The 20000-nt window shown below is 43.6% G+C and overlaps 1 protein-coding gene across 2 annotated transcripts in view; it reads right to left on the reverse strand.

Annotated features, from left to right (window-relative positions):
- Nucleotides 1-20000, reverse strand: part of LOC308089565 (zinc finger SWIM domain-containing protein 6-like) — a 60699-nt gene that overhangs the window by 1 nt on the left and 40698 nt on the right. Inside the window, exons 8-14 of one of the 2 annotated variants that reach the window (XM_080434361.1) lie at nt 19791-19937; nt 17233-17493; nt 13309-13444; nt 6392-6549; nt 5932-6095; nt 5056-5137; nt 1-4442 (exon numbers count right to left, since the gene is read on the reverse strand). The exon at nt 1-4442 is cut by the window's left edge and continues 1 nt beyond it. In XM_080434361.1, coding sequence (XP_080290487.1) covers nt 3571-4442; nt 5056-5137; nt 5932-6095; nt 6392-6549; nt 13309-13444; nt 17233-17493; nt 19791-19937 — 1820 coding nt within the window. In that variant the 3' untranslated portion in view covers nt 1-3570. Of the gene's footprint in view, nt 4443-5055; nt 5138-5931; nt 6096-6391; nt 6550-13308; nt 13445-17232; nt 17494-19775; nt 19938-20000 lie in introns of both variants that reach the window. The other variant, XM_080434360.1, reaches the window with a different exon arrangement.

Genomic DNA, 20000 nt, shown 5'->3' on the forward strand with positions numbered 1-20000 from the left:
GTTTACTGTGTATGTGTGCGTGCATGTAAGCTGTTGGGGGGGAATGCTTTGAGAAGACTGAAATATACCTTTCAAAAAACTAACTTTTATTAAAACAAAACAAAAACAAAAAACAAAAAAAAGGAATCAATCATCGACTCATTAACAAGATTATAAAACAGTGATTTAGTTACATAAATAAATTGATATCGGTGTATCAAATCTTAATTTCATAAGCATGTATACATGGATCATTGTAATAAATAAAATGGGAAAGCAGAAGATCTCTACACAAAAAAAGAAAATCAACTAAAAATGAAAAGGCTAAGAGTCTCAGAGGAAATGGTTTCTGAAGAGAACGAGAGAGACACTGGACAACGTATTTTTTTCACCAAACACACGTGAGGAATTGCTTTGTTAAAGCATGAGTAACACAGCCATTCACTTACTAATTAAAGGACACTAAAGCTGCAGGACCAAGGTGGGTTGTCTCTGACCTCTTGGAACGCGTTTGGTTGTTAGATAGATCTCCTGTTTGGTTACTTTAAAGCGTTAAGACAAGGCAAGAGAAAAGGCTGTTTTTATCTCTAATCAACAACAGATAAGAGAAAAATGCACAGAAAAAACAAAACGCATGTAAAAAAAAAAAGAAAAAAAAAGAAGGCAAAAAGGCAAGTCATAATGGAACAGCTGAACATTATACACAACAAACACCCGAGTGTTGATTTTGTTAAATGAACACCCAGGACTCTACTGTGCAGAGAAGACACTGGTCGTCATGTGGCGTTGCGAGAACAGAAGGGTGAGCTGAAGAAACGGATGTCCAAACTATGCTGAACCTGTGCATAATTATTGATGTTCAAGTCAGGCTAATTAACAAGGCAGGATTGTAAGTAGGTTTGCCAACCACCTGAAATTCAAATAAGGGACACCCGACCGGGCCTCCCTTATTTCTAACAAAAATAAGGGATGCCCAGAAAAAGATTCAATCTCACTTGTATAAATATATATACAGTTTTTGTATATTATATTAACCACTTGAACCCCAGCATCCATATTCTGAGGGGGAACATTAGCCAAAAATAGCAGATCGACTACCACTCACAACCAGTCACGTTGTGAGCGGTAGATCGGCTATTTTGGGCAAAGAGATTTGGGGTAGACAGAAAAAAAGTGGTCAGAGTACAGCGCCAACTCAGGTGCAGTTTACCAAGTGTAGAGGGTTTAAGTGGTTTACAACCTGTATTCTAGTATATGCATGTACGTTATATATAAGCAGTTTGAACTTGGAAGATGTGTGTCATTGATTGATTCCCAAACATAAAAAAAACAAAGCGTGTCCCTTATCAGTTCAATAAGGGACACGTCTCTTAGTCTCCAAATCAGGGACGATTCCTTATTTCAAGGGACGGTTGGCAACCCTACTTCTGAAGTCTACTGCTCCGATCTGACGTGGGACACGTAACTGCAAAACACAAGGGGAAAGACCTCAGCCAGCAGGTTTTGTTCAGATTTAGCCCTAACTAGATCCTTTCGTGGAAAAATTAAAATGAATTCAGAAGAGGTCATCATTTCTCTCAGACGCGTCCATGAAAAGGTTTGCCTGGGACAGCAAACCTCAGTGCTCGGTTAAGTTGATCAAGAAATCTTGTCATGTGTCGTGTTCAGCAGTCAGTGAGAATGAAGTAAGACAACATTGTTTTTCTGTACCAATATCACTCAACCGGTACTTTATGATTGGTGCCTCTAGTATCAACACATGCTTGTGAGTCCAACTACCCATTAACAAGGTCAATCCAGTCCTTCTGATATGTTGTTTTGTGTTTTTTTGTTTTTGTTTTTTTTTAACAAAAGAAACTGACAAAAAAAGAGATAAAGAGAAGGAGAGAGAGAGCAAACTACAGCGGCTTCAAGTATTTCACATTACATAGAATACTCTGTATAAATTAGTTAACATATACTTTCAGATCCTCCATATTCAGACATATACTATGGCATATATACAGAGTACAATAAATGCTCGCTCATGTTGTGTCACGTTTTGTCTTTTTCCTGTAGTCAGTCGTTCGCTCGTCTGTTTGTTGGATCCGCCTTTTTCTTGTGTAGAGAAATCCCTGAGAACATTCTGGTGACAGTCGCTGGAGGTTCCACACAATGAATTATAACAGTAGAAGTCTAATTTCTATGGTTCACATGCACAAGGAGGGAAATGACACTGGCCTATTCCAAAAATACCATGGAAAGATGATAACTACAGAGAAATACTGACGCTTCTCAAAGAGCGTGTGTTATAGCCGATTTCTTTCATAGCCACTATCACTGTCTCTGTGTGGACAGTGACGTACAGCAGAGCTGAATGTTGGGAGGAATCAGACCCATCTCCAGATCTCCTCGTATGCTTGGTCTCGTTAGCGGATATCCATCACTTAATTAACACTGTCATCTATCATAGACATTATGATAGTATAAACCAATTGGGGAGCAGGAACAATACCGTATGACTGTTATGAGGTAGCCTTCTCCCTTCATGTATAGATTTTATCTAGATCAAATCAACATCTATTTCACAATAACAAGTTTCATTCTTATTTAGTCAGTTTTAGGTTGCACCTGGCTGTGAAAGTCAAACAGACGTAGTAATAAATCACACCGACATACAATTAATACTCATTATCTTTGTCTAATGTGCCATTATGGTGGAGCCTGTATTCTGTCCTCAGTCAAGACAGGTATTCATTATGTTGGGGAGGGGGGGGGTTACAATAACAACAACAAGAGTTCGCTAAGAGCATTGTTGTGTGTGTGATGGAGCTAATGCCTGGGACCCAGAGGAAACTAATGGCTGCTCAAGTGCTGCTGCTACTGCTATGTCTGGAGAAACGCTGACACAGGCTCTCTGTCCATGCCAACCCAAGCTGTACCGAGCCGAGCTAAGCTATGCGGTGCTGACCAGTGCCCTGGTGATGAGGGCCTGGACAGAGGGAGGTGCTATGGTGTAATTTTTAAAGCCTTAGTTTCTCTTTGAGGATGCTGTTACATTTTTGTTTTGTTTGTTTTGTGTCGTTCAGTTTTTTGTTTAGTTTTCTGTGTTTTTTTTTTACATGAGCGCTATTGTAGGAGGGCGTTCGCTCAATAAAAAAACGAAAAAGGAAAAACAAAACAAAACAAAAAATAGATGCTTAAAATCATAACGGGGGAAAAAAAGCCATTTCACTTTCTCTTTTTCCTCTCGCACACATGTAGAGAAATACACACAAACATTCACAACGTGACAAATTTCCTCTCTTCTGAAAAATAAAACACTTCTGTACACATAGTAGTAATAATTAATAATAATAATAATAATAATAATAGGAATAATGTTTATAACAATAACAACAGCAAGAACAATAATACCATGTGTGGCTCTGTTGATTTTTTTTCCTTTCTCTTTTTGCTTCATACTACAAGTCACATCCCTCTTTTTTACTTGTCCATTTTGTAAGTCCAAAGAAGTTCAAAAGGCAGACTCAAGTTAATAGAAAAGTACTAGAGCGGGCGAGGGTCACTGGCCCCCACCCGAACCTCCACCCAACCCCCCGGATCCGTCTCTCAGCCGAACCGCTCCCTTACCAGCATCATGAGTTTCTTTTTGCCCTTGTAAATCTGTTTCAGGTTGTCTATGAACTGGGTGAACTGGATGTGTCCGTCGTGGGCCATCATGAATGTCTCCCGCGCCTTGCCCAGGAACTCTATGAACTCGCTGTAGTGGCGCGGGCTGATGTGCGTGAGGCGCGAGTGCGTGGTGTTGATGTAGGCCCCGATGGTGGCGTCCAGCAGCTGCCTGAGCGGCGCCTTGTCCAGTGACATCAGCTTCCCAGAGTTCCTGCGACTGTGCAGCGCCGACACCGACACCATGCCCGGCGTGGTGAGCGTGCACCGCCGCAAAATGTCCGACAGCACGGTGGCGCACTTGACGCTCTTCACCACCAAGGGGATGACGGCGGCCAGCTCGTTCTTGCCCAGCGAGTGGCTGAGCGCGCAGGCCCACAGCACGTCGTTGATGGCCGGGTGCGTGTCCTGGTTGTAACTGAGGTTCAGGTGAGCCATGGCTAACGTCGCTAGCTTGTACGCCCGCATGGGGTAGCCCCTGTGCTCCATGTAGCGCGCGATGGTGAACAGCTGCGTGTAGCTCATCCCCGTGGCGGCCGCGTCCAGCACGATCTGGTAGGCCGTCTCGAAGGCTATGTGGTCCTTCTCGCAGAGGGTGAGGGCGGAGAGCGCACAGTTCTGGGGGTCCTTCATGGCGCACTGCAGGGCCAGCGTTCGGGCGGAGGAGGCCAGGTTCTCCTGCTGGTGGCAGTCCAGGTGGAGGCGGACGATGGTGCTGTTGGACATGACGGTGGTGGCCACGATGCTGGTGGCCTCCGTGGGGGTGAAGAGGGTGAACCAGCTCTGCATGATGCTGTCCAACGCGTACACACCTGGAACACAGAGAAACACACAGGAAAAACGCAGGCAAAGGGCCCGAATGAACGCACGTTCTGCAGGCAGTTTTGAGAAAGCGGATACATTTACGTAATATTAAGATTATATGTATAAAAAAACAAACGGTAGATATCTGTTGCTGATGTTGTTTTTGTTGACACCAGTCACAAGGAGGTCCTAATTTTAGAAGCAGGGTGTGTTTTTGATGTATACATGGACCAGGCTTGCCAAGATAAATATTCAAAGTACCAACCGCTACTTGGAATTATAACCATGGTGTCCGACTGTCCGCGCTAGTGTTATATTGTTAAAAGTTATTACATTGATTTATGTCCAAACAAGGCCTTATAAAAAGACAAAGAAAGTCACAGAAAGTCTTAAATTTGCGTTCAAATGTCTTAAAAATGCCACAGACATTGAGCCAGGGAGTAATGTTGTCACACGGTGTAGGGGAACATTTAGGCCTATTTAGCATCAAAATAGCAGCGATCACAGTCCTGTCAATGAGATGACGGTCTCTGTCATAGCCTCTATGACATTAGCAGTGCTTATAGCAAGGTGGATAAATTTAAGTAAGAAAGAGGGAAATGGGGACTGAAGGTGACTTACCCACTTCAGTGGCACATGTGACTAACCAGCGTACCATCTCTCTTCTTCTCCAGTTTAACGTGGACAGAGTTATCCTCATCACCTGAGGTGGGAAGGGCAGGGAAGGAGAAATGAAGAATTGGGAGAGAATAATAATATGAATCAGCTGAGCTGTGTTTATTGGATCATACTTAATTAAATACCAAATAAACAAGCTCAATAAGGCAGGCTTTTAAATAGCTTAGGGGCCAGGAAAGACACTTCTGTTTTGCTAACTGTAGTCTACTTTAAACAGTTGTTGTTTTGCTAACCTAAGTCACATCCCAGCAATGTACCTTTGGTACGAATAGGGCTCATTAAGAGCTATAATCTAATACATTAACCTCATTTTCACCTAAGATGTCACATACATCTTTTGCATGCCAAGCCCTTTGTCCTTCAGATGTTAAATGTTAAAACAAAGACTATCAATAGCACATATAGTATATTCACAGATGGTGGCTGGCTAGACTGGACGTTCCACTTCAAATCAACATTTTTGAGTGGTCATTTGGCTGGTGTATTTAACATGGTTGCCAAATGATGTTTAAAACTTCTGTCAAGGGATTTGGCACTGGTTATGTGCAAGAAAACTGCTGTTATGACCTTGATAAAGGGATCATTTGTCTAAAGATTCAGATCTGCATCCGTTTTAGAATTTTCCAACTTTCTCTGCCTGATGCAATCTACTACACACAAAATAATGCTATTTTCCGTGACAGCTTTCCAAAAATAAAATTCTTTAGCAGCAGCCATCTTAGGTGCGCTGTCAGAAATTCCCACAAATTCCAGTGACACAATGGCCGTTTTGTTCATTCAAGGTTTTTGCAGACGTAGGCAAAATCACTCTCTGCGTACCTGCAATCCCAGCTCAAGAGACACTTTGAGGAGTGTGATGTCGGGCAGGCTGTCCATCAGAGTGGCGATCTTGAAGGCGTCCTGTGCCAGTTTGAAGATGTGAGACGAGGAGTGAATGTTTTTCTGGATGGACTCCAGGACTGTCTCCAGCCTACGACTGTCACCTGGGGGAGACAAGTGCAACAGGTACTCTTTAGTCAATGCCATCAAAGACTCCATTGTGTGTGCAAATGGCGCTGTGCACGTGTGCGTTTGTGTGCGATCGTCAACAGAATTATTATCCTAAATTAGTATGTGAACAGCGCAAATCTATTGTGGAGAACATATAACGCATGGCAAAGTCCAGAGTGTAAATTTTAATCTATTTATGCACTCTCAGAGTTAAATGAACACCGATACCTTTTCTGTGTACGGTATATATGCTTATGTGTTTGGAGTATGTAATTGCATATGTCTGTACCTTTGGCAGCAGTTAGCATGGTGGAAGCCAGCTCACATTGCTGTGACTCTATGTGGCTGAGAGTGAACCAGCGCGGATAGCGGTTGGGCACCACTGACACGATGTGGTGGGGTCGCGACAGGTCACCGGATGAGGCCGTCGACTCCAACACAGGCAATCTGAAACGGAAACAGACGCAAGCCAAAAAGCCAATTAGCATTGACCAAAACAAAAGAAAAACATTCACAATGTGCCAAAACACGTAACCACTTAAACCCTATATACTCATACGCGTTGACTGGGGTCCCTCAGGGCTCTATACTAGGTTCGCTCTTTTTTTCCCCTCAACACCAAATCTCAAAATTGCCGATCTATAAGCTCGGAACGGTTTGCGTTTCAATACGTTGTGAGCTTGTAGAGCAGCTATTCTCGGAATGTTGGGCCCCAGAGTAGGGACACCACGGTTTGTGTGGTTAAGACATTTTTAACTGGTAAAAAAAACATCAAGTGATATAGACAGCAGATAGTCTGGAATCATGAAAATATACATTTAATAGTTAACCACTTAAACCATATATACTGTACCTAGTTGACGGAAGTCCGCCGGGGCTCTAAACTGTACTACGATTCATGTGGTTAATATCACTTTTCTCGTCACGCATTTAGCAGGTAGACAGATTGAAATACAGACTGAGAAAAAAGTAAGTCTTCATCACTTGTGGCCCGAAAGAATGACTTGAGTGTTCATGAGGGGATTATAGTTAGCATATCCCTGCAATTTACATCCAACCTAGTTTTTAATCACCTAGAATCCATGGTATAATTAGTATTTTCTTCACTCTAATTGGTTGTAATGAAGTCAGGGCCATGGAACACCTGCTAGTGGCTGAAGGAACTCCTCAAGTATCTCTCCCTCTCATTACAGCATTACTGACAGGGCAGAGTCTCCACCATCCACCACCATTACCACTGTGGCCAGCTCATATCCTATTCTCCCCCTCTTCTCTTCCACCTCACTTTCAAAGGTCTTCCTGCCTTCAGAAGACAGCAAAACCTGGCCTTCTCTCAGCCAATCACAAAGCTAATTGAGTCCACGGGGAAATTAAGGAATTCACCTTCCAGCCCTGTGAGGCTGGACACACATCAAACACATGCCGACACACATGGATGGATGCAGGCGCTCACGCTCGCACGCGGACACGCACGCCCCCACACACACAGGCACATGTGCAGCCAAGGGTGTCTGCGTGGCCGTGTGGCCGCATACGCACTTGTGCGCACACACACACACACACACACTCTCTCACATGCACACCTGCCCTTCTGAAAAACACATCAAAGCATCCTAGTAAAAGCTATGTGATGCTAAATGCCAGTTTCAATTTCAGAGCAAAGTGCATGTGATACTGTTGTCACCTGAGCACAACCATGCAACAAAAAAAAAGAGAAAGAAAGACAAAAAGAAGAAAGAAACAACCAGCTCATCTTCAGTCAGTTTTTCCCCGGCAGGGTACCAGGGCACCAGCGGGACTCGTCTCTTTGAGAGATGGTGGCAAAGAACACGGGTGAGGGATCTGCGAGTGTGAACACTGACACTTGGTGTGAAACAGAGATGTTTGGAAGCCATAGCAACAGCCGGTTTCATTCCACACACCATCTAAAGAGCTGCTAAAAGCCTTCCACCACACTGGGGGCCTTCTGGAAGGTTCCTGGGGTGTAGCAAAGCAAAAAAGGCCCAGGGTAAAGATGGAGGCCTCATCAACATTCCTCCCTTTGTTTGGCTTTCACCAGAGAGCCAGAGGCCTCGATTGGACGGAAGTTTGAGAGGCCAAGCCTGCTGAAAAGTAGCCTTCTGAACATGTTGGGGAGGAGGGGGGATCCATTCTATGCTATTGTTCTACGAGAGAAAACAAATAATAGTAGTGAAAAGCCTCGTGAACTGCTCCGAGCCATTCCATCCAAGTACATCTATGCCATCATATCCTCTGCCGTGGTTACATTCTCATTTAGCACCTTGTAAACCACAGCAATATGCTGCACATCGGCTATAAACATTATGATCGTCTCGCCACAATAACGCTACAAACTCAATGTCACTCTCTGTGCTCAAAATATAAAATTAAACTCATATTTCTTTACTGCATCGCTTAGCCTGGATATAAATGGACATCGCCAATGAGCTAGAAGACGCCGTAACGTGCGAGCTATAACAGGCAATCAATCCTGATGTAGGCCGCTAGGAGAGCAGCTGTAGTGTCAAGTGGGGTCCTATGGCACTCTAGCGTGCTGCTGTCACATCTGAAAGGGACGTGGCAATACTTTTCACACCCAGAATATTCAAGGGCGACGTGTTGACAGGGGGCCACCGGGGGACCACAGCAGACACAACCGTGGGTACAGAGGGACGCACGTGGTGTGCAATCATATATTTAGAAAACATTGAGTGGTCGTCCACAGCAAAAGAGTTAGCAAAAGCAAGAGTCCTAATTGAACTCTTAAGATTGTAAGAATGAACCTAAGGGTTAAATGAACACAGGACTTGACATTCAAATTTAGAAGATGTTATGATAATTGATGCACTGTGAGTAAATGCGTGCACACACACACACACACACACACACACACACACACACACGCATGCACACACATTTATTACTTACTGTACTACAACACACACTCATACACAAGAACAGACTCTCAAAAACACAAACCTATTGTATGGGACTCTATAGTTCTTACACTTTTAGAGTCATGAACACTTAAATTGACACTCTGGACTTGTTAAATATATGTTCTCCACAATAGATTTGTGCTGCTCACATACTCTTTTAGGCACATAATTATTTTGACAAACAGACAAACACACGCACACATAAACAGTGCACTTGCACACACCGTGCAGTCTTTGATCGAATAACACAAAAACCTGAGTGTGGCTGCCATAATATGTTGTAATTTTGGCTATATTTTCATTCTTTATTGTTAATAAAATGTATTTGCCCTGAACTTGGGTTTCCCATGTTCTTGGAGTTCCGGAAGTGCCAATTCTCTTGATTGTGCCTGAACCCTTTTATATGGTGTGGTTTCATTGAGACCCACAAGTGTGCAACACCATCACTTCCGCTCATTGACAAAGCCTTTTAACGTGTCGCAGGACAGAGAAAGTTGTATGTTTCCGTCTGTTCCTGGGCACTTGGACTCGTCCCCATTGCCTTTGGTTTAAATGCAGCCAGCGAGGTGTGTTTGATTTGATTTCTTTAGTACGTTTATTACATTCATGTTGTACAATGTTTATAATTTATGTTCTACTATTTATGTGTGTGTATTGTTTATGCATTTTTTTGTACAGTGTTACATTGGGTTGTTTGCCATTAAGAGAGCCAATAAATCTACCAGCATGCAGAACAAGCGGTGTAGTTTTTGGGACCAAAGGCAGTGATACTGAGAATAAGTGAACATGAGTGAGACGGACATTGATAGAAAGCAGCCCGGCATGGTTTTACCTAAATTCTGGACTGTCGGGGTTCCTGGTTTGGATCAGCATGACTACTGACCTCTTTACCTCCTGGTCTTTCCCCTCCTGACTATAAACACTCTCCTATTATTATTAAACCACCCCACCATCTATCAAACACAACATTTATCAGCTAGGCTACACATCCGCTGCCTGGAAGACCCCTGCCCCAGCACTTTTCTCTGTATACAAAGCCGTCAGTAAAGCTGACAGGTAGAGGGATCAGGTCATATGTCATGATTCAAGATATGAAAACTCAGTTTTACTCCAAAGGTTTGGAGGATTGTATAATATACTGGATCTTTGTTGTCGGTCACTCATGTTTGCCTTGATAGCGTGCACAGCACCATAAGGACATGTATACAGTACATGGTCATATACTGTATGTACTTGAGGTCCTCTTACATGCAACCACTTCCACAGGTATCTACAATGATCTCATTTATTATGAGAAACCTGTTCTTGGGTTTTATCATATGGTCAATGTTTCCACTCTGAGCCTCTTTCATATTTGTAGAAATGTTGTTTGCCTACAGAGTAAAATGAACTCACAAGCCTCTGTACATATCAGTACAGACATATAGGCCTAACCTACTGCGCATGCTCCAGCTTCCTGCTTTACAAAGGACTTTGCCCAAGGTCAAAATATTATTGTTATTGTGTATGTGTTTTTTATGTGATGTCTGTCTGATGTCTGTTTGTTTATAGGCATTTTATTAAACACAAGAGCCATACCGTTGTCATGTTTTATATAATTGAAAAATGCCAATAAATATATTGTACAAATATATCTCAGTCAATAACATCTCAGTCCGTGTACATGGACAGAGATCAGCTGGTTTCTCCATAGTTTGGTATGTAGGAGTCTACAGCAGTACATGGTAAAACACTTCTTAAAAATGTATCGAGGTAGAGGTTTGTTTCATTATGATACATTTGTATATATTTCTGTGCAGCGATCGCTTTGGTCATCTACATAGGAAGACTTAGTTCTGCCTCCATCTGGTAAATGATTTTAATGTTGCTTTGCAGTGGAATTCCCCTTTAATATTGGAGAACTCAAATTATGGAAGAATGCATAAAAATAATAAAGAAGATGAAAATATTGAAGTATTGCATTTGATACTGAGTTTTCAGTGGTTAACATTGTGAACAAGACTTTTAGACATTTTAAAAACAGCTGAAGCGGAGCCTAATTCAAAAGACTGTCGTTCGACGAGAATAACTGATTTCAGCAGCACGTTTTTCATTTTCGCAACATGTTTTTCCGTTGAAAATCACTTATTTTCGCTGAGCCACACGCTTATCGTATTGGAGTATAAATTGGCCCCTAGAGAGGGAATGATCTTTCCGAATGCAACTTGAGAAAATTGAGATGTGCGACACGGAGATGAGCAAATAGGACAACACCCGCTGTGGTAACACGGTGGCCTTACAGAAACAAAAATGCACTGTGAGGAAAAACCATACCAGCCCATCTATTTTTGCTTCAAAATGCAGCCTGGGCACAGTAAAATCCTTAGTGTTCATTTAACTCAGAGTGTGTACAAACGGAGTGTCAAATTGGTTCGGTTTACTGTATACACGACGAGTTAAAATAACACTCAGGATTACACCGTGGGCCAGTTTAGTTTAATGTTAGCCTTGTGATATATCTTCAAAGGTTGTGTGGATTAAGCAAAGGACATAGATTTATTAGCCTCGTATCTCACATGGGACTCTCTGGATGTATAAAATAGCGTTTGGGGTTTCTCTCAACTGGCTTCCAGAGGGTGAGGTGAGGACAGTCCCCAGAGTGGAGGAGACACCATCTACTGTTGCTCCATTAACATTCTGGACAGCATGTGAACCACTAAATCCAGTAAGTGTTTTTGTTTTGGCCTTTACACACACTCACAAGTCGGCAGCACACGGCATGCGCTGCTGCTGCTGCTCCCACATTCCTTAATTAACCTCGTCCACGACACACAAACACACACGCAGGGACGAGCACGTGTGTGCGCACGCAAAAACAACCGCAATTATTCTACATACGCAATATTCTGTACACGTACAGTACCGTCCTACAGGGGAGCTGGGCGCCTCATCTCTAAAGCCTGCGTTATACTTAAATAGCTGATCTACAAGCTCACAATGTGTCGCAATGCGAAGCCTTGTGAGCTTGTAGATCTGCTTTTGTTTTCGACACGGCACACCATTGTGTACGACGGAGCCTGAATTAGGCATAACAGCGCTGGCCTAAGATAGATGGTGAGAAAGAAAGAGGGTGACAGAGAGAAGGAGAAAGACTGAGTTTTCCTACTCTCTCTCTCTTGTATCAATGATAGTGTTATAATGGCTCCATTAAAACAGTACCCTTCCTTCTTACCTCCTCCTCTATATTTAACCATCCGTCGTCCTGTGGGAGCACAGAGGTATATGCTATCATATTACACTACGCTACATTACACACATTCATTATGTGCTGAGTAGACACCCCTGGTTCCCAGGAGCGCCCATAAGTGGCCATATTATTCTAAATCACCCGTTTCACACCACGGGGGTGAGGATGGAGGTGAGGGGGGGAGGGGTGGAGTTGGGAGCGGTGGCGGCGGTGGTGGTGGTGGTTGCTGGTGGTGGTGGGGGTGGGAGGGGCACACAAAGAGAATGGGAGAGGCTGACTAAGAAAGAAAGAAAAAAAGTAGAACTGAACCGGGGAAAACGACGAGATAAGGACGCGCACGACCTTGAGCGCATGCCTGCCCGTCGTTTGAAAAGGAGGGGCTTTCAGCCGCCCTGCTCCGTTTGGCTAGGCCGCTATTTCAAATCAGCTGGTCGGTTGTAGGAAAGCGCCGGTGATCAATTCACGCTCATCGGCCGCAGCCTCCGCTACGCTGCGTTCTGTCAGTCGGTGACGCGCGATGCTATACTAACCAAACAAAGTTCAGCTCCCATTCATTGGCTAATCATTTGCCATCGCCATTGTTCAGAGGCAGACTCATTGAGGAGGGATCAAGACAGAATCCCCTGCTTTGTAGAAGCACAACAGGCGCCTTCCCCTCACTGCCCTGTCCCTGTTGGCCCTGTGTGTGTGTGTGTAGGGGGGGGGCTTCCTCCTCATTACAGCCACTAATTACACTCTCATTAATCTAATTAATATTCACTGAACCAGCTCCCTCTAGTCACAATATCAAAACGCAACACAGCACCGCGCACACACACACACACACACACACACACACACACACACACACACACACACACACACACACACACACACACACACACACACACACACACACACACACACACACACACACACACACACAGTGTCTAGGTAAATATACACAAAAAGCAAATCACACAGACAATCTGTGGAGAATACAGTAACTTCACCTACAGACAGTTCGCATAGATAGGACACACACACACACGACAGACTTACCGCATGGCTCTCAGTGCAATCTTGTACGCCAGTTCAGCGTCATGAGGTAGGAGAGAGGTGAAGAGATAGCGGGCGAAGGTGTGCATGGGAACACTCTCTCTGTGGACGATCTCTCCCAGACCACTGTATGGCCCACCTGTTCACAGAGGACACAGAGTGGACATGCTTTAGTGACAGCGACCGACACTTTACTGTCTTAGAGGCGGGACACGCCAAATGGAAACAATGTCCCCAGGACTTTCTTTGTGTTATCCTTTTAGCGTCAACGTCTTACTGTACCAGGTGCTGTTTACATTTCTGACTATTAAGTTGAAGTTATTAATTTTATCCACATGTTTCCTAGGGCGTTGTGGGCATCATTTCCTGTTGATTTGACCCCTGATACCTGATCAAATCGACAGGAAGTGATGCCCACAATGCCTTCGGAAACTTGTGGAAACAAAAAAATAAATTGTACAAGCTTACAACACGTCACTTTGTGACGAGTTGCAAGCTTGTAGATCAGCTATTTTCGCTATTTTGACATTTTTTTTTAAACAAGATTAATAAGTCAGTAATGTCTTTGTATATTCCAGTTATTTGACATATCTTCCCTGTGCAATTTTTTATTACGAAGCCTAAAAGGCAAACTGTATTTGTTCCAATGTTCAATGCCAAAAACACAATTAAATCGTTAATCGCAATTATAAAATCATCAACTTAAATGTGTAATCGTGACAGCCCTAGAGATAAGATGCAAAGCAATACAGCCCCTCCCTTTTCAAAGAAAAATAAACACTTTCCAGACTTTTACCGTCCTCTGCTCCAGTGAGGCACATCAGGCACAATAGCATGTTGCTATCAAGCTAGTGAGCTAGTAGCCGAGAGTATACTGTCGAGGAGACAGAGCACTCCATCAGTTTAAAATGGGAAAATGGGAAAGGCTTAAGATGGCTAGCAACGTTAAGACGATGCTGTCTGCAGCAAAGCTGGACAATCGACGAACCTTTGTTTGCTTATCTTGAACAATCATCGACATGTTGAATGAATGAATGAATCTAATGGTTTCATGAGGCCATGGATGGAACTTGAATACAAGCCTCTGTAAGAAGGAAAACATTTTAACACTCCATGTTGTATACACCTCATCAATGTTCCTAAATATAAAATGCAAATGGTAATATGTACCGTATATTTCCAAATAGTAGCCCTACCTCAAATAGCCGCCTGGTTCCTTTTAAACACCCGAGGTCTTACACCATTTTGCGTATTAAACACCCCGTCCAAATAATAGCCCCCCCCCCCAATAAAAGCTAGGGCTATTATTTGCAGGGGGGCTATTATTTGCAGTTTCTTCAGCCTAATTAGAACTGTAACCAAATAATGGCCCGGTGCAGGCTGGTGCAAAAATAAATAAAACCCTGCTGGAAATAGCCGCCTGGTTCCATTTAAACGCCCGGGGTCCAAATCGATTTTGCATATTAAACGCAAACTTTAGATTTAGATGACTCCCATTCAAAGAGATAGGAGTCCAAGATGGTGCAGATTGACCAAACTTCCCAAAAGTGATTTTGCTAGTAGCTCATTCGATACAGCATTTGCGTTTGTCAATCGATGCAACTAGTTAGTTACTATACAAATACATAAACAAAATGCAACAAAAAACCCCAGTAGGAATTAGGCAGCCTTTCCTGTCTGATTCTAACAGGACAATGGAAATCAGCACAGGCTGATATGGTACCGTACGTTTTATAGGTTGCAAATGACACCTTACTCAGTAGAGGAGAATGCATTTATCTGTATGCCAGACACATTTTGTCTGGCACTCTCGCTATGTCATTCCCTCCGTTTCTGTTTCTATTTATTTCTCACACACACACGCACACACGCACACGCACGTTGGTGTAGGAAAGATTGGGTCAGGTATACACTGTACTGTAATGCTGTCGTGTTCAAAGTTAAATCATATTTTGACATTGTTACATATATAAAATCATAAATGTATCTTTTTATTTTTTGCTTTACTACTTTTTTTTTATATCAATGCTCATTCTCTGGCATCCTTTTTTCCCCTTTTCTTTTTTCGCATCATAAACGTAAATAACTGTAACATCAAGGTAACGTATGGAACCAAACCATGAACTTTGTGAACAGTTACAACTAGGGGTGCAACAGATCAAAATCAACAAACTTTCTGCAAGTGTGTTATCTCTGTTATCCTGGAAATACATGGGGTCCGTCTGACAGACAGACAGAGTCAGCCACGCTAGACAACTTTTCTCAGACTGGACACATAGAGAAACAAAACTTAACTGTTAGCTCAATCTCATTGTATTTAAGCTATTCGATATAAATTCATTTTTGTTTATGTCAGATTTAGCTACTACGGCCGCAAACTTCCCATGCAAACTGCTAGCCTAGCCACTTAGCCGCCTCTGCTCTGCGAGACTCCATCTGATTTTAGCCCAGATGATTTTTATATTTTGATTAGTTGTGCCGTCTGTGTGCTATTTCAACCAATCAGATTGCTTTGTCGGAACTACCTGTTGTATAATGGACATACCATCATTATACAACAGGTAGTTCCGACAAAGCAATTGCTTGTGCTATAAAGCGCAGTTTCTCAACCAATGGTCCACAGACCACTAGTGGTGCAGTGTGAGAAAAAAGCTTGAAATGAAATATTGACTGTTAAAGCCTTGATATATTCATTCAGTTATTTGCCATGAGCTTGTAGATCGGCTATTTTGTAGCCGATGTGCGACACCCACAACTAAGTATAAAGTCAGCAATGTTGAATATGAATTAAAAACAGAAATGACAGAGTGAAGCCTTCTTATTTACTAAATATATACACTACATAGTTGTGGGGAGGTGGGGTGGGGTGGTCCTTGAGGATTGTTTGAAATAACTTGCTAGTGGTCCAGAGCTGGAAAAAAAATGGAGAACCACTGCTGTAAAGGACAGTGGCTTATCTTGGCCTGCTCCTCCCAGCGCAGGAAAAGCAGAAGCCACGCGGCACAAAATACACAGTGACGTTGAAAAACATATGGCGGTATGTGCAGACTTGGCTCCCCTCTCTCCTCCCTCCCCCTCTTCCCCTCGTCTCCGGTGGGTTATTTTAAACCCCAACAGGCTCCCTAGCCACAGACCACATCACACAGGGGCTACGCTGCAGCCTCCAGGGGCCTGTGGAGGCCTCCGAGCCTGGGACTCCATTAGTACCGGAGCCAGAGGTGGGTGGTCGCGTAGGGTAGGGACAGGGCTGGGGTTAGGGTGGGGTCTGGAGGTTTGAGGGCTGGGCCTCCAGGATGTGCCACCTCTCTCCCACTCCCATAACCAAACCCCAGGCGTCACATTCGGTTCCAGTACCAGACCTGGTGTGTGTGTGTGTGTGTGTGTGTGTGTGTGTGTGTGTGTGTGTGTGTGTGTGTGTGTGTGTGTGTGTGTGTGTGTGTGTGTGTGTGTGTGTGTGTGTGTGTGTGTGTGTGTGTGTGTGTGTGTGTGTGTGTGTGTGTGTGTGTGTGTGTGTGTGTGTGTGTGTGTGTGTGTGTGTGCTGACACAATACCCCTGGTGTTACTGTGTAAAGACCTCATTTTGGTCTGGCCCAAGGCAGCTCAGCTTCTATTTGCACCACAAAATGAAAGGATAATAAATAGTGAGAGGGAGTCCAATGTGTTTTTTCCTGTTTCAGCAAGAATGTGTAGGCTCTTGGTGTGTGGGAGAGAGGATTTTAAAAGGAGAGGAGAGCGAAGGAAGGCGGAGGGGACAGAGTGAAAAAGACAGATTGGAGCTAGGGAGGAAATAATGTCCAGTAAGTATGGTAACTATGGAAATGAGAAATGAGAGAGAGAGAGTGTGAGTGAGTGAGTGAGTGAGTGAGTGAGTGAGTGAGTGAGTGAGTGAGTGTGTGTGTGTGTGTGTGTGTGTGTGTCTGTCTTTACCCTCTAACAGAAAGACGGCTTGTTTACGGAAGATCTTGACCAGGGAGTCGTCCACTTCCACTTCCTGCAGCTTGGCCAATAGCTGCTCTTCGTTGCGACACACCTTCTCCTGGGCATACAGGCCATCAGGCATCACTCTCTGCTGGCCTAAGCCAATCAGAGCAGTCTCCACGGCCAGCGCCACATATGATTCGCCATCGCCTAGCAATCGTTGCACGGGCAACCGCTGGAGGTCTGCACGGCTCACTACGCTGGAACAGTCTGTGGGGAAGAGAGGAAGAGATGATGAAGCAGGCAGAGAGAGAGAGAGAGAGAGAGAGACACAAACGGATATGGAGGTGTAGGCAGGGTGATAAGTAGAAGTACAGTAGAAGATAAGGAAAGCCAAATAGCCTTGTGGACAGGGTCTGTGCTGTTCTCTGAGGTTTGGACACTAGATGAGCCTGTCTCCTATTGAAAACCACTGTGTCAGTCACACAGCAGAGGTCTGGACAGAACAACCATCCAAAGTAAAGATTAACGCCTCAGGAGCATTCCTCTTTTCACTTGCTCAGCCTTAGAGACGGAGAGTACTATTTCCGTGAGCAGAGGAGGACAGGGGCGAGCGAGCGAGCGAGCGAGAGAGAGAGAGGGAGAGAGAAAGAGAGAGACGCCATGGGGAAATGAATTTAAAAAGCACATAAAAGAGGAGGCAGTATAAAACAGACAAATGTACAGAGGAAGAATCTGGGATAACATCCATCACGACTGAACTGAGACAGCTTTCTGTCAGATAATGTGGTACACTGATTTGGAATGCTTATACGGTGTGTCTACTTCCACAACAATGTTTAAAAAGACACATTATCTGATCCATCAGAAACACATTATGCAAAGGCGAATTATCAGCGACTTGAAACGTTAGGATCACAAGGCTGGGATCATACACAGCATTGATAAGACTAGATATATACAGGCATAGACATTGAAGTCCGTCTTTATACATTCACAATTCTGGCTCCTGATTTTTTTCCCACAGGATCAATAAAAGGTATCTTTTATTATTCTACTCCTCTTGGCAGAAGAGAAGCACAAATAAAAACGCTATTTCCTTATTTTGTAAATCACCTCTGTACACTTTTTTTTTTTTTTTTTAAGATACTATTTTGGGCTTTTCTGGCTTTATTGATAGGATAGTGGGCTGACAGGAAATGGGGAGAGGGATGGGGGGGGGGACAGCAAAGGTCGTAGGATCAGGAGTCGAACCCGCGACACGTTGTCAAGCTGGATTATCAGCATATCTCTGCTGTCCGGCCGCAATCAGCTAACTCCAAAACGCTAATTTTTCAGGAAATGAAGAAAACCTTATATTTTTAAAACAAAGCAATACTGCCTCATCAAAGTTGGTATAGTGACTTTATATATTGTCAGATACTTGCATGTATCATTATATTATCACCACTTGAGTGGAGTTAGGAGTTTTGTCCAAACAGCTGAAGCCTGACAATAGCTCCAATCGCAGCGGAGGGAGAGGTTTCAAATGGGGGCTTGCTTTCCTCATTAAACACTTCACAGATTTTAGAAATAGAATTACTTGTTTTCATAACATTAGCGTCAGCGCCAAGTTTGATAAACAGGTACACTGCATAGTTTTAACAGACTACGGGGGGGAAACCCTGCGTTGTTACAGTTTGTTTATGTCCGCGGCAGATCTATCCTCTGTCTGTGTCGGCTCACTGCGTTGTGCTGTAGAACGGTACAGCAGCAGAAGGAGACGGGGTGGAGTTGCGTGGTTCGACGGACAGTTTGAGGATCCAATGGAGTTGGGAGGTTTTGTCAGAGGCGCTTTTTGATACTTCATTGGTTACATTTTTTTTTTACACAGACGTAAAGGGTGTTCAATAGCGTTGATTTATGAAAAAAGCTGAAAATGGAGTTAGCTGGTTACCGCCGGACAGCGACAATATTTGGTATGCGCCTGGACCGCTAGGCCAGCGGGCGCCCTCTGTACACCTTTTACTGTGCATCCAAACAGTTCCTGTGGCAGACTGGAGCAAGAGTAGCATTGCAGCCAGCATGTGGAACTACTCCAGGAATGCACCTTCATTACACAACAGAACTTTTTTAATCAACCAGTTGTGTTGGTTTAAAATAAATTCCCTGTTTTAATTTTTTTTACTAAAATGACTAGAAACACTAGAAAGGTACGCTCCTCGGAGTGCAGATCTCCGCCAGGCCGGGTATGCTACCCAGGGCATGCAAAATCTGGTAATCAATCATAGCAAATCAGAATGGAATATGAAACATCTGACTGATACATCTTGAACACATGACTCCAGAGGTAATGTGTACTGATTTGTGTACAGATTTGTGTGAGTTTTGGACAAAATCTGGAGGAGTAGTAGCAAAAAGCATGTTCTGAATAGCAGGCATGTCTGTAATCTTTTGATTACTCGTATACAAGTACACAAAAATACAGACACAAATACAGACAGACACAAAAACACACAGACACACAGACACACAACACACACTAAACTACAATAGAGTTGCAATCCACCTACAAGGTCTAGTGGTACCTGAGAGGTCTAGGCAGGTGTTGCTACCGTCTTCTGTCCCCCGTCCCGACTCTGTCAGCGTGCTGAACAGGGTACCAATGGGGTCTAGGGGGTGTCCAACCCAGCCCTCTAGGTTGGTAGTGGAGGTATGACCTTTATGGAGCAATTCTGAGACAAATAACACAGTTAACATTAACAAACCTTGTTCCTTTAACCACTTAAACCCCAGCA

Source organism: Gymnoscopelus braueri, assembly GCF_963280865.1.
Source record: "Gymnoscopelus braueri genome assembly, chromosome: 7".
Taxonomy (NCBI): domain Eukaryota; kingdom Metazoa; phylum Chordata; class Actinopteri; order Myctophiformes; family Myctophidae; genus Gymnoscopelus; species Gymnoscopelus braueri.